The sequence below is a fragment of the Phalacrocorax aristotelis genome, chromosome 1, assembly GCF_949628215.1.
Source record: "Phalacrocorax aristotelis chromosome 1, bGulAri2.1, whole genome shotgun sequence".
Classification (NCBI taxonomy): Eukaryota; Metazoa; Chordata; class Aves; order Suliformes; family Phalacrocoracidae; genus Phalacrocorax; species Phalacrocorax aristotelis.
The window spans coordinates 191,021,320-191,034,782 of NC_134276.1; the positions used below are offsets into that span (position 1 = coordinate 191,021,320).

The window sequence follows — 13,463 nt, forward strand, 5'->3', positions numbered from 1 at the left end:
AAAGTCACGGTCTCAAAAATGCAAGCCACTCATTATAATCCACCATCACTGTAAATCTCACCTGCTCAGTTGCAGATAATACTTTTTGTCATCTCTCTAGGCTGGATGAAAAATTCACTGTCAAGGTTGCTGATTTTGGTCTTGCTAGAGATGTCTATGATAAAGAATACTACAGTGTGCACAATAAAACAGGAGCTAAACTGCCAGTGAAATGGATGGCTTTAGAAAGTTTACAGACTCAGAAGTTCACAACAAAGTCAGATGTGGTAATGTACAAACATATTTGTATCACCTCTTAATTTCTCTTATATTGCCTGAGGCATCTCTCTAGTATTTAATAAATGGACCAACTCCAAACCAAAACTTATATTTGAAACTAACTTCAGTTCACATAAGAATATGAGACTGTTTCTACATCCAGAAAGGGTATTTATCTCAATCAGAAAGCAACAAGATGTTGACCTGATTATCTGTTACTGCTCAGGAAAGAGTTAAGAGTTTAATCCCACTCCAAGGCAAACTAAGGACATTCCAAGAAGCCAAGCTGGAGCTGAACCCTGCTATAGGAGGGGCTCTGGAGAGCTTGACAAAACAGGTTAATTTTGACACTAGTAAAATGTAATAGTTCTCAAAAGACTTTATTTGCTTTATAAAGACTTACTGACTGCCTACAGCAATCTCAAGTATTACCTGGCCATTAATAAAGAAAAAATTATAAGATGAAGTCATGAGTTGGCTGGATCACTTTGTATTTTAGCTCTCATTTCAATCCAGATCCAAATTAGCCTGTGATGCAAAGAATTTGCACCACGTATATACTCTTCAGTATGTATTTACTCAGGGTTAGTCAGGTGATCAGCTCATGTAAATTGGCAGAGCTCCATTAACCTCCAAAGAGGTCTGCCAATTTATACCAGCTAAGTAGCAGGCCTATAGGCTTTTATTTTCTTTCATTTACTTAGCTGAGTTTCTCTCGCTCTAATTTAAGTGGCTCCTCAAGTCCCTACAGCATTTATTAGCCCACTTAAAAGAAAGACGAATGCAATAAAATAACTTTTCAAAGGGAAAATCCATGCATTTGAACGCTTGAATTTGTCAAACCATTTTTTAAAACTACAATGTAAAGCCCTCCAACCCTATCACTTATTATTTATGTCTTTGTTTTCTTAGTGGTCCTTTGGTGTGCTGTTATGGGAACTTATGACAAGAGGGGCACCGCCTTATCCTGATGTAAATTCTTTTGATATAACTGTTTACTTATTACAAGGACGAAGGCTGCTACAACCTGAATACTGCCCCGATCCACTGTAAGTAAATAGTTTGCAAAGCCTTCTGCAAATGCTGCTCATTCTGACGTTATAGTAAGTGAGACTGTGGGAGGAAGGGGGGGGGTGGGTTTCATTTTTACATTATTTCATAATTGGACACTTTGTTTATCTGGATGGCAGGTATGAAGTCATGCTGAAGTGCTGGCATCCAAAACCGGAGATGCGTCCAGCATTTTCTGAACTTGTTTCCAAAATATCAACAATCTTCTCCACTTTTATTGGGGAACACTACGTTCACGTCAATGCTACTTATGTCAACGTGAAGTGCATTGCTCCCTATCCTTCTCTTTTATCATCACAAGACAACACAGACATGGACGTTGACACATGACGGGTATGTCTGAAATAGAGGAAAATTCATTCTTAGTTGTATGAACAAAAGGCAAAACATTTTGTCCACTGGTTTTTACTGCCCGGTCTTCGTGAGAACACTGTTGCACATGTTTATGTTGTTGCCCAAGTTGCACTAGTACAAGGACACGATATCACACTGTTTAAGGCTATGGGGTTCTATAAACCATCATAGTCATTTCCAAGTATTTGGACAACGGCATCACTTTACCAAATGGAAATGTTGTGTGCTACCATACAGAGCTAGTTCCCACTAGCTCTCCTTAAGGTGTGCTCAGACCCAAGAACAAAGATTCATCATTAGTGCCGTGAAGGAGAAAGTAGAATACCAATCAGTACGGCTGGAAGGACTGTTACCGTTGCATGTACTTTAGGATAACGAGCAGTGCAGAAATGGTTTTCACACAAAACGCTAAGACAAACAATGAGAGTTACAAGAGTTTAAAATGTATCTTCCTCCCGCACAGCCCAAACTTTGGATTTTTGCACTATATCAACAAGGTTTCCTAGAACACAGCCAGCCAGGAGAGCCAGCCTTGTGGTAAATGTCTTCACAGAAATCGACATCAAAAAACAGTGTGCAGTAAAATAAGTATGTCAGCCTTGCCAGTCCTCTGGTGTAGTCTGACGGTACATAAATGAAGGGAAAACCATCTAGTTTAAAGCATTCCTAGTGCCAACTTTATTTGGACGTTCAACCACTTCTTTGAGTAACAGGCTGTATCGACAGAGCTCTTGCTGAAAAATGCAAAGCCTCCATTTCTTTCAGTAAAGAATTAACCACTCTCTGAGAATAAAAACCTGAAGGCATCCATATTAAATGCCAGGCTAATCCCTGGAATGTAGTAATACAGGCTGCCTTATTCTGGAGGAAGAGGAGACAGGCAGGCTGGCAACCTTACGGAGCTGCTGCCTGGTGAGTCACACAGCGAGTAGCTGAGGCTCTGCCACCTACCCTTGGGTGGAGCTGCCGCCAAAGGTGAGTAAAGAGCAGAGGCATTGCAGCCAGCCCTGACCCAAAAAGACACTGCCATAGCAGGAATGTTGATAACTTCTTCGTGCCAGCCCTAAAGAGCTGAGACGACCGATCAAAAAAAGAAACAGCTTTAGGCCCCCTAGCCTCTTCTTGGATCACACAGCCCAATGAAGTATGATACCTGCTTCTATTTCTAAATTATGACCAGAAAAGCAATTTTGAAAAGAGATAGTCAATAAAACTTTCATTGATTAGAGAAGAGTACTATAGCTTTAGGGCAAGCATCACATGTCATTTCTGTTCCTGTGGAATTCTGTGCATACTACTGTATAGCTTGTTTAGCATAGGATAGAACTGGGTTTGTTGGTGTAAACACATAAAGTATTCTATTTTTATATTAAAAAAAAAAGTTTATTTTTAATGACATTTACAAAGTTTGGTTAGGCCACAAAATACTGCACTGTGAACATTTCAGAAAATGTATGTCAACGTACATGATTCATAAATTGTAGCAACCGTAAAAACATAGTGTAAATATTAAAAAGGAAAAGGACTGACTGTAAACACACTCCACCCTAAATAAAATATCTCCGTTGCTGCAAGCCAACCATTTTAAGATCCTCAAAGAGAAGTAGTGCAGATAAAGAACTGATATAAGGGAGACACATTGTTCTTGGGAGACAGTGTTATAACTGAAAGATTTATAATGAGGGCAGAGTGTGTAGGCAAACTATGAGCAGATAATTTTGTATTGTGTTTCATCACCACTTTAATTTCAGAAACGAACTTTCATGTCTGCTGAGAGCAATACTAATTGTAGATTGCTCAAGGACAAAAGGCTTTGCCGCAGGCAAAAAAAAAAAAAAAAATCATCTCTATGGTTGTTAAAACAGCTAAGGAAGTTTATGACACACAGATTTGGAGAGATACTCCAAAACTTGTACATACATGCTTGAGGAACGCTGCAATGTGAAAGAGAGGACATTTTTACTATTTATGAACTTTTGCTTAATAAAGTTAATGTTGTGTCTGGGACACCTGTAAGAATACGTGATTCTGATAAAGATTAAAGATTTGATGTTAGTAAGTTCACATATCTGCAAAAGAACTGAATGGTACTTATGTTTATAGTTGTTGTTATGACCTAATAAACGTTATTAAAATGAATTATTGCAATACGTTATGCTCTGAGTGCCGTAATTACTGTTAACATTTGACTGTTAAGCTGATAGAAGGCTGTATGCTTTTTCTGAGTAACATGGGAAGAGCAACCTGTGGAACTGCACGAGAGAGAGGAATCAACTCAGAGACGTAAAAATATGGAGAGTGCACCAATAAATCAAACAACGCAGTTCATCAGCCTCTGACCCATTAACAGATCAGAGAAAGGTGCAGAATATCTGTTGTGACCAACTATGGCATAGTCTGAGCAGGAAGTCTCTTGCCTAACCACAGGCTGCACCCATGCAGAGCCCTAAAATTCTTCCTGCGCTTAAAGCTTGGGTTGAAATCTGAAACTCAAGAATTTGGGCATCGTAAAGAGTAGCTGCTTGGCCCAACAAGGATGCCAGCGCTTGCGTTTAGCATCCAAGCTCCCTAATCTGTCACGGTCCACAAGAAACTTCCAGCACCTGAACCTACGTCCCTCATAGTCATCCATCACGTGTTTCACCTCTGCAAGGTGCTTTGTTTTTGTGACACCTGAAGAGAGAAAGTGATGTGGTCCCCAGGGGGTCTTGGTTCTTCTGGGGACCATGAGCCAGCCCCGCTCTTCTCCCATGCATTTCCTCCCAGTTACATTAGACGCCTTCCCCTGAATTCACAAGTTCACCTCATGGAAGTGTATTTTAAGCGGGTACCCCACAAATGCTGCAACATGCACTGCCCTGTGCCACTCGGAAGCCGCTGCAGAACCGAGCCTGTAGCGTCGCCTGGCTTACCTCAGGGGGCCATTTTATACTTGACTCGCTCAGAAATATTTTAATGCACAAAGTCTCAGCTGATTAAAAACAGCATTTGTATGCTATTTTAATTTCAAAATATCAGGCAAACCAGCAACAAAACGCGTGTCTCTCCAGACACATTTGCTTCTTCACAGAAAAGGCACATGCTCAGCTTCAACTCAAAAGTGTAATTTGGGAAAAAAGGCATTGAAAATAGCAGCAAAGGATGAAAACATTCTTCTGTTGTGTCACAAGCCTAATCCAGCTGAAAGGTCTGATGTTTTTTATTCTAATTATTTACATAGAATTTATTTTCCAATACATTTTCAGGATTTCCCTGAAAAGTCAGTAAAATATCTCCAAGGTTTTACCACAGGCCGCTATTAATACCAGGATCTTCAATCTAAACACAGCATAACACACGGTCAAATGACGGTCTGAACTTAAAATACCAGATTTGTAACACATTCCTCTGATTACTTCTCATGATTTCTAAGGGATGCTATATATTGCCTTTTTGAAAGGGTCAACAGAATCACAAGCTTCCCATGCTGACTTTTTCATCCTGGTAACTTTGTTTATACCAGGTACACACTGCAGCAGTCCTTCAGCTGACTTACACTGGCAGCCTTCCCCCTGCATGGATATTAACAGTGGATGTGGCCCGTAGTCAAAAAAAAATTGCATAACGGATAACGCTACACAAAAGCCAAGAGAGTAAAAAAATAGGGAGCGATGTCCTCACCCCACAGAAATTTTCCAGTTGATTTCACACAAACTTTTTTTAATGCACAATTAACCATTTTAAATAATTTGCCTACATTAAGGAAGATTTTTAATACATCCAACTATATTAAGGGTTTCTAAAAATCAAGGAAAATGGTACACTGTACCCTTGGGTGGATAAGGCGTTGCATATTGCTAGTTTTCTGTCTCTGGTGGTAAATTTAATCATGAATGGACCTACACACCTTATGTAAATAAATGAACACGAAAGGTACGTTGCAACTTCTGTTACAGTGGCAGAAGTACAGGTAAGCAGTGGCAAAAAGGCATCAAAATAATTTTAAGCCTAAACATGAAACGCTCCCTTCAGAAAATTCATTTCTGAAATTCAGCCATAACGTTATATCACAGGAAAAGGTCATAGCAGATAAATGATGTACAGATGGGATTTTTTTTACTCACTAAACAAAACATCAAATCATGAGAAATTCCAATTTCCATTATTTTTAACAAATAGGTCATGAACCGTGTATTCCGAGCATCGAGGAAAGACACAAGAAATCTTAAGATTTTTGCCAGACCTATTAGTAAAAACATTTACAAGAAATTGTGATCTCACAGACAGCAGGGAGAGTTCAGAGCAACTTGATTGACTCAGCAGACACCAGCCCAGAGGAGATCAGTCTCTCACCCTGGAACTAGAACTGTGTGTTCTGATGTTAAACCTGAATTTGCCTTTTAAAATCCTCATCCACCTGCTAACGCTCAAGGTGTAACCACTTCCAATCAGGATGCGGAAAGACTCTTTCTGATTAAGGTCAAGCACTTGTAGCCACTCCATGACCTCCTGGGGGACAGAGAGAAAGGTTTGTTCTGTAAGGAACACTGCTTCCCTGGCTGGTGGTGCTATTTGCTTTGGTGCTTTCCTTTCCAGTGCCAGCAGCCTCCTCACAACACACCATACCTGGAGAGAGACCCTCAGCTGAGGGTGATTAAATCCCTGCTGGCATCAGCCCAGGTAGACCCTCCCAGGTGAAAGGCAATCAGGTGCAGTCCAGCCGGATCAGGATTAGAAGGGAGTCTCTGACACACAGGCCACACTGGGCTTTTAGTTTTTCAGTTGTTGGGGCTTATTTGAGGTTAGAGGAGTGAAAGGCACATTCAGATTTCTCTTCCCCCTGCCGTCACATCATCCTTTCCTCCCCAGGCCTGGAGTCTGCGCAGGAAGTCTCGGGGCAGCAGACTGACCTTCTGGGTCTGCAGCCTTACAAGGGTCCCAGTTCAACAAAGGAACATGATTGTAGTTAGGGATTTAAGAAAATATGACAAGAAGCTGTAGGTCAGGCTCAATAGGATTTTATTTGCACAAGCAAAGGTAGAACACCAAAGAAGGGCCATTTATTTAATCTGGTTTCCACGCGCTTTTCTCTTTCAGTAGTAAGTACTTTGCAAGAGCCGAGCGCATTAGTATCTGCTGAATGTCTTCCCACATTCATTATGGCAATTTAACAGGGAAGTCATCCTTGCTCCGGCCTCTATGGCCCTGTGCATTTCTACAGACACTAACATTTGCCAGAGCTCTAATTACCGAGCACACATTGAGCCCCTCTCTGGTATAAATGACAACTGAATATCCTCCTTTAGGATGTGAAAAGTGCTATTGCCAAAAACTTCAGGATGCATGACCAAACATGGACACCTCAGCTGCCATGAGGTTGGCGCTCACTGGGGCTGTTGGCATAACTTTACAAGTGCGACAAAACCAAACACATCACTAAAAATTCAGTTTGAGCTCTCATTAGCAAGGAAAAAAGCACTTCAGACAATGGTGGTACATTCTCTCTCTTTTGTGCGCCTCACAAAAAATAAAGGCAATTTAAGAAAGACAGTGGAGCTGCAGCCTGTTGGAGATCATGGTGCAGAACTCATAGCAAACACGTGCAATGATGTGACAACGTGTATACCACAGTCAGCAAGTGAGGCATAACAGGCAATGAGTCATATCCAACCCCAATTGTATGCTAACAGTTTTCTTAAGAAAAGCTCTTCCTTAGAAGAGGTTAATGCTGCAGGAAGGACAACCCGGTTCAGAATTCAAAAACACTGTCACCAGGTAACTTTTGCATTTTGTAGAGAAATGTAATTATCTGAATAGCTTCTTAATTAATTTTCAGTTACAGAAAACATATCTATTGAAACCAGCTTATCTATTAGATTACCAGCCATGCCTAGGTAACACATCTGCCACCTGGCCACAAGAGCCATAACAGCATTTGAAGCATTTCCCTCTAAGGTCAACAGCTCAATAATTGTAAAAACGCTCCAGCATTGCCCGTGTCCTCCGTAAACCTCCGAAGCACCACGTTGTTGCAGCTATTGGCAGAACTTTTGAACAGCAGCTCTGAATCAGATGGGAAGAAGGTAAAAGTCTGTCAGGCCCATGCTGGTCCCCACGAATGCTGAATCGTGTCACTGAAGTGATGAAAACAAACACACCCCATTGACAAGTGTAAACCTGGGCTGCTGTATGAAAAGCAGGTAAATAAAGGGCATCTATGCCAGGACTATTTCTACTTCTTTTTGTGAATATTAAGTTTACTCCACAATATCCAGGAAAAATACTTGTACATCTGCAACAAAAATGATAAAATATATTTGCTAGGTATCTTGATATTAATTTTTAGCAGCAGGGTTTTCTTAAGACCATCACAAAAACAGTAAGTAAAATATTTTAAAATATGTTTAAGTATGTCATATGCCTAAAAGAGTTAATGCCTTCAACATACATCTGCCAGCCAGTTTGGATAAATGAAAGGAATTCTATTAGCCATTCTGGACATCTTGAAATAGGTTTTATTTCTTCTCAAAGCTGTGTTGGCTGGGGAGGAGTCCAGGGAAACTGTTTTTGGATTATTTGACAGAAACTCTAGTTCTCTGCAGTACTTGAGGGTTCTTCTGTCCACCAGAACTGGTTTGCCAAATGTTTCATCTTTTTTTTTTTGTCTCTAGTATCTTCACACTACCAGAAAGCATCACAATATGGAGGTTCTATGTGCAAATATCTACCTGATATTATTTTCTGCAGCCAATCCTGAATAGGAATATAATGTCTGGGTGGTGATGATCAATCTAAACATGTCCTTATTGCTGTGCCAAACAAATCATTATCAACCAGCACTTTTCCCATGCACTCCCTTCCAAAGTCCCTATAGCACTTACCACAACTGCATTAAAATTTATGTAGTCCTATACTTTACCACTTAAAACCTTGAATCATGTTAAAATAGTAACTTCATTGCAGGGAAATTGGTGGCCATGAAGGTTAATGGCCCAAACTGAAAGCCAGTAACAAATGTCCTTCTTTAATTAATTGCTTGGTTTAGATCATATTTGTTACACTGTACTTACACACTAGGCTGCCAAGCAAGTATTATAAAACACTCATTCATGAAGTGCAACATACAGAAGCATGGTGTTTTCAACCTGTATTCAGACTAACCAGGTCTCATTTCAGTGAAAACTAAAAAAAACAAAAAAAACCCAAACCTTCCTTTACCACCTGAAGGAGAATATAGAAACTTTGTCCATCATTCATACGTTCAGCCACAATCAGGAGATTTGAGACTGCAATGAGATCAAAGGATTTTACTGCTCAAGGTACCCAATGCTACTTTCTACAAGTTTAATATCACTCCTCCCCACCCCACTTAGTTACATACTACCCCTAACAGCTAGGTCAAATTTTATGAGGAGCATTTCTGAAAGCTGGAAGAGCCTTCTCTGGAAAGAAGCCATCTGTTTGAAGTGTTCAACTCCTTCAAGATCTGAAATGCTTTCCAGTGTTTTTTCTCTTCCCAGATGTATTGCAAGTTCCAAGTATCTAAGCATAAAGTGAGAGACTTGCGGAGTTGCAAGGGAACTTCTATTTAGTGGCAAAGCATAGCTGAGAGGTAAGCTGTGTCAGTCAGATATAGGGGATCTGAACAAGGAGTGCTGCTGCTTTGGTTTATCTATGTTTTGCAGTGCCAGTGTTGTATTTTTCATGTACGTGAAAGGTATCCACAACTTCAGATGCTTGTGCTGTGGAGTGGGGTTTTTTAGCTACAGATTGAATATATAATACTTCCTCCCACTGAGCCAAGCTACACTTGAGAATATGAGAGATGTTCCTCGGCCTACAATAATTTATACTTCAAGACAAGGGAAAACTGATAAAAGGCTGTTGAAAAAGAGGCAAATCCTCTGTGATCAGCTGAGATAACATCAGTACGTCATCCAACATGAAGGTATTATCCAACATGAAGGTATTATCCTGTAACAGGGACCACAGCATACAGCTCAAAAATCAGTCACTCGGAGGAGGACTGGTTAAGGAAATTAGTATCAAAATTCCTTGTGATTAGGAAATACTGAAACACTGGGAGAATTCCCTAATAGAAATCACAGAATCACAGAATGGTAGGTGTTGGAAGGGACCTCTGGAGATCATCCCGTCCAACCCCCCTGCTTAGGCAGGCACACCTAGAGCAGGGGGCACAGGAACATGTCCAGGTGGGGTGTGAATGTCCCCAGGGAAGGAGACTCCACAACCTCCCTGGGCAGCCTGTTCCACTGCTCTGGCATCCTCACAGGAAAGAAGTTTTTTCTCATATTGAGGTGGAACTTCCTGTGTTCCAACTTGTGCCCATTGCCCCTTGGCCTGTCATTGGGCACCACTGAAAAGAGCCCAGTCCCATTGTCCTGACACCCACCCTTTAGATATTTATAGGTAGTGATGAAATGCCCCCTCAGTCTTCTCTTCTCCAGGCTGAACAAACCCAAGTCTCTCAGCCTTTCCTCATAAGGGAGATGCTCCAGTCCCCTGATCATCTTGGTAGCTCTCTGCTGGACTTGCTCAAGCAGTTCCACATCCTTTTTAAACCAGGGGGCCCATGTCATTGTAAAAGCCTCCTTGTTTTCTTTCTTGATGCTTCTAAACAAACACTCCTCTGTTTAAATAGCTAGTGACAATTTCAGCCTGCTATGATAATGCTGAGTGCCAAGGCCTGAGGAGGAAAGATGAGCAGAGAATGAGCAGAAAGAACCAATTTTGGAGATAAGAGTTCCCCTTTGTAACTGCTCTAAGAAGTACAGTGAATAGTACCACCCAGTTTGGACAGAGTGCTTTTCATCAATAAATTTCAAAGCACTTGCACAGAAATACAGGGCTGGAAGAAATGTCAGGAGAGATTTGGTCCATCCCATGTCACTAAAATACAGTGAACACACATAAGCTGCCTTGGCAAATGTTTGTCTAAAGTTTTATTTGAAAAAAAAAAGAAAAAACAAAAACACCCAAAAAAACTATACAAGGATTTCAGGACTCCGTTATCTCTATCATCATAAAGTTCTCCTGGATTTCCTTCTATGCCTTCCTTGCTGCAGCATAAGATCCACCTCCCTTCTTTTTTGCCCCAACACTGGCTACACAATCAACAGATAACTGTCACATTATTTACAGAAAAACTTTAAGCAAAGATGTCCCATCCTAAACTCATCTTTTCTATGCTAGAAAGTTTTTTTCAACCCTTACTCATGTCCTTTATTTTCTAAATATCATAACTTTCTTCTTGATGTTTTTTCCCAGTTTATCCACATTTCTTAAGTGTGGTGCCAAGGACGAACTCGGTACTCTCAAAATGTACTACTTTATAGAGTGATTAAGTCAGCAGCTCAGTAGCTCATGGCTAAAGAAAGCCACCAGTGGTATAATCCAAGTTGTCTGGAAAAGCAAGGTACTACAGCACATTACGTACTTAGTGGTTTTGTCCACAAACAGATGTAGATTGAGAACTATGGCTCTAGGTGCTAACAAGGCAAATTAGTAACTTGCTTGAGGATCTTTCTGGTTATACAAGTTAGATGGGTCTGCAAGTCTCCGAGTCCTCTCTTTTTTAAGTATATATCCTACGTTCGTCTTGGGATTATGTCCCTTCCCCAACAAATTTCTTTGTAATTACCTTAGCTGAACCATTGCAGTTAGGAAATCTGACTCACCAGGAGGACAGATTTTACCCAAAGAGCTATGGCAAAGGACCTCAAGTTAGTTGGAACCCCAATCCTTCAATCCCTTAGCCCACATTACCCAACAAAATTCACTTTTTAGAATGATAACTCTTCATATTTTCAAACGTGTATGTATTCTCTTGTTTCACACTTACCTTGTCTCTATTTTAACTAACTTCGATCAATTAACTTTTAATAACTTGCATAATCCGTCCAGGCAGTGCCAGAGAACTAGAGATCTCTGGCTTCTAAATAGAGTGCTGTAAATCAAAGAATTTCTTGAACGCTTATTCATGAGATGGGTCAGGCAGAAACCAGGCCAAACCCAGGAAGCAGAGCAAAGCTAAGAGCACAGAAGACACATTGTTTGCAGTGTAATGGGGAGTTATGATATTTGGAAGGATGGAAACATCAGATTCCAGCAGGTAAGGGAGGAGGTGCACTGAGGCTCAGTGTTTGCAATGTTATACAAACACTATTGCCAGTCTCTCCCTCATCTCAAACCTGACGCATGGAAAAATGCCCAGGGGCCCCAGGAGGTGCCTCTTTCTAACAAGTGCTCTCTGAGGCCACTTGCCCAGCCAGAGAGCTCCGTCTTGACCGGAGTTGGTGGGCGAGGGATGCAGAGGTATCCCCCTCAAGCTGGTAAGAGATTTCTTCTGCAGTGCTTCCACACTCACCGGTAATGACTCATACCGTACAAAGACTGGCACAGCAGTAAAAATTCATGAATGCACTCATTGAACATCAGCTCCCTCTACTGTAAATATGTTAGCATACATGACTCTGCCACCCCACCACTTCCCAGAATGGTCAGTTTTGATAAAAGTAGTACTCTGAAGCACTGTGACTAAGATCACCGGAAAACTGCGTCCTGCAGAACCAACGGTTAGAAAGACAGCATGGATTTTTCTTCAGTTCTTGTGGTTCTGATAATTGGGTTTTCAATCTTCTTGTATGCTGCAAATATCCATCTCTAGTTTGTCTCAAAACTAGAATAAATTTCATTATCTTAATCTAATATCTTAAAAACAACTGTAGACTACAGTCTACAGAGCAGTCTGCCACAGTAACTGCAGTCTTGCCTTTATTACTCGCAATCTTAATTTCTGACAGAAAATGTAATGGCATGGACCCTAACCTCTGCTGATCATTATCCTCCTTATAACATTTTGTCTTCCTGAAAAGGTTAAAAATCTAACAAGTCTCAGTAGCTAATGGCTGTGTCCATCCATACTGTGGGCTATTCTTTGTTCCAGCAGAAATGAGAGACGTTTACAACACAGCTCAGTAACACAGTCCCGTTAGCTGGTAAGATTTACTCAAAAGTATGACTCAAAAGGACAGAAATTACTGTTCAGTCCAGACTGAATTCAGTTAATAGTTTACGCCCCAAAAATAGGAGAGGCTGACTTTTTTCAGAGAAAGGGAATGTTTTTTTTTTTAAATTGTCCTTATTTTTTAACATTAGACTAAACAAAAGTTTAATTTCAGATTAAACCAGTGCTCATGGTTTTACTTGGCATGAAATCCAATTAAATGATCAAAGTATCAAAAGCCAGCCAAGAGATCAAGGAAGACGAGGACAGCAGAGAGGCTCTGAGACTTGCCCAAGAATGGATAGCCAGGGCCTGTAGTAAAATTTTAATGTAATGGAAAGCACAGGTACTAGATCAGAAAGAATCCAGACACCTGGAGAAGTGATCAATAGCCTATCCATGAAAACGGCCCGTTTATTGATCGTAAAAAAGGAGCAGGAAGAAGATGTTAAAGTTATAAGACAGGGATGGACAGCTGAGTGTTGAGATTCTAATTTGTTTGAAAGTTGAAGAACAGAGGCAAGGAAGAAGATGGAAGAGAGAGAAGGAATGAAAATATGATCAAGAAAAGTCAGCTCAGAGCACAAGGAAGCATCAAGGGTACAAGCTGAAAGTATTGAGCTAGCAAGTATCTCCAAGTAAGAAACCTGAGAGACAGACAGACAGAGCTGCCCTACACGGCAGGAGAAAGGGAAGGGAGGACAAGACACCAGTGTGCCCCACACACATGTGTTGGAGACATTTCAGAGCCCCCAGCTTCTTACAGTACCCTATA

The 13,463-nt window shown here is 40.8% G+C and overlaps 1 protein-coding gene and 1 long non-coding RNA gene across 6 annotated transcripts in view; one reads left to right on the forward strand and one right to left on the reverse strand.

Annotated features, from left to right (window-relative positions):
* MET (MET proto-oncogene, receptor tyrosine kinase) overlaps window positions 1-3,833 on the forward strand; it is a 92,745-nt gene extending 88,912 nt beyond the window's left edge. For all 5 annotated transcript variants that reach the window (XM_075081116.1, XM_075081114.1, XM_075081115.1 and 2 more), the window contains 3 exons: window positions 101-266; window positions 1,171-1,307; window positions 1,449-3,833. In XM_075081116.1, coding sequence (XP_074937217.1) covers window positions 101-266; window positions 1,171-1,307; window positions 1,449-1,659 — 514 coding nt within the window. In that variant the 3' untranslated portion in view covers window positions 1,660-3,833. The remainder of the gene's footprint in view (window positions 1-100; window positions 267-1,170; window positions 1,308-1,448) is intronic.
* The window catches only part of LOC142051720 (uncharacterized), a 51,162-nt gene that overhangs the window by 23,584 nt on the left and 14,115 nt on the right, over window positions 1-13,463 (reverse strand). The window lies entirely within an intron of this gene.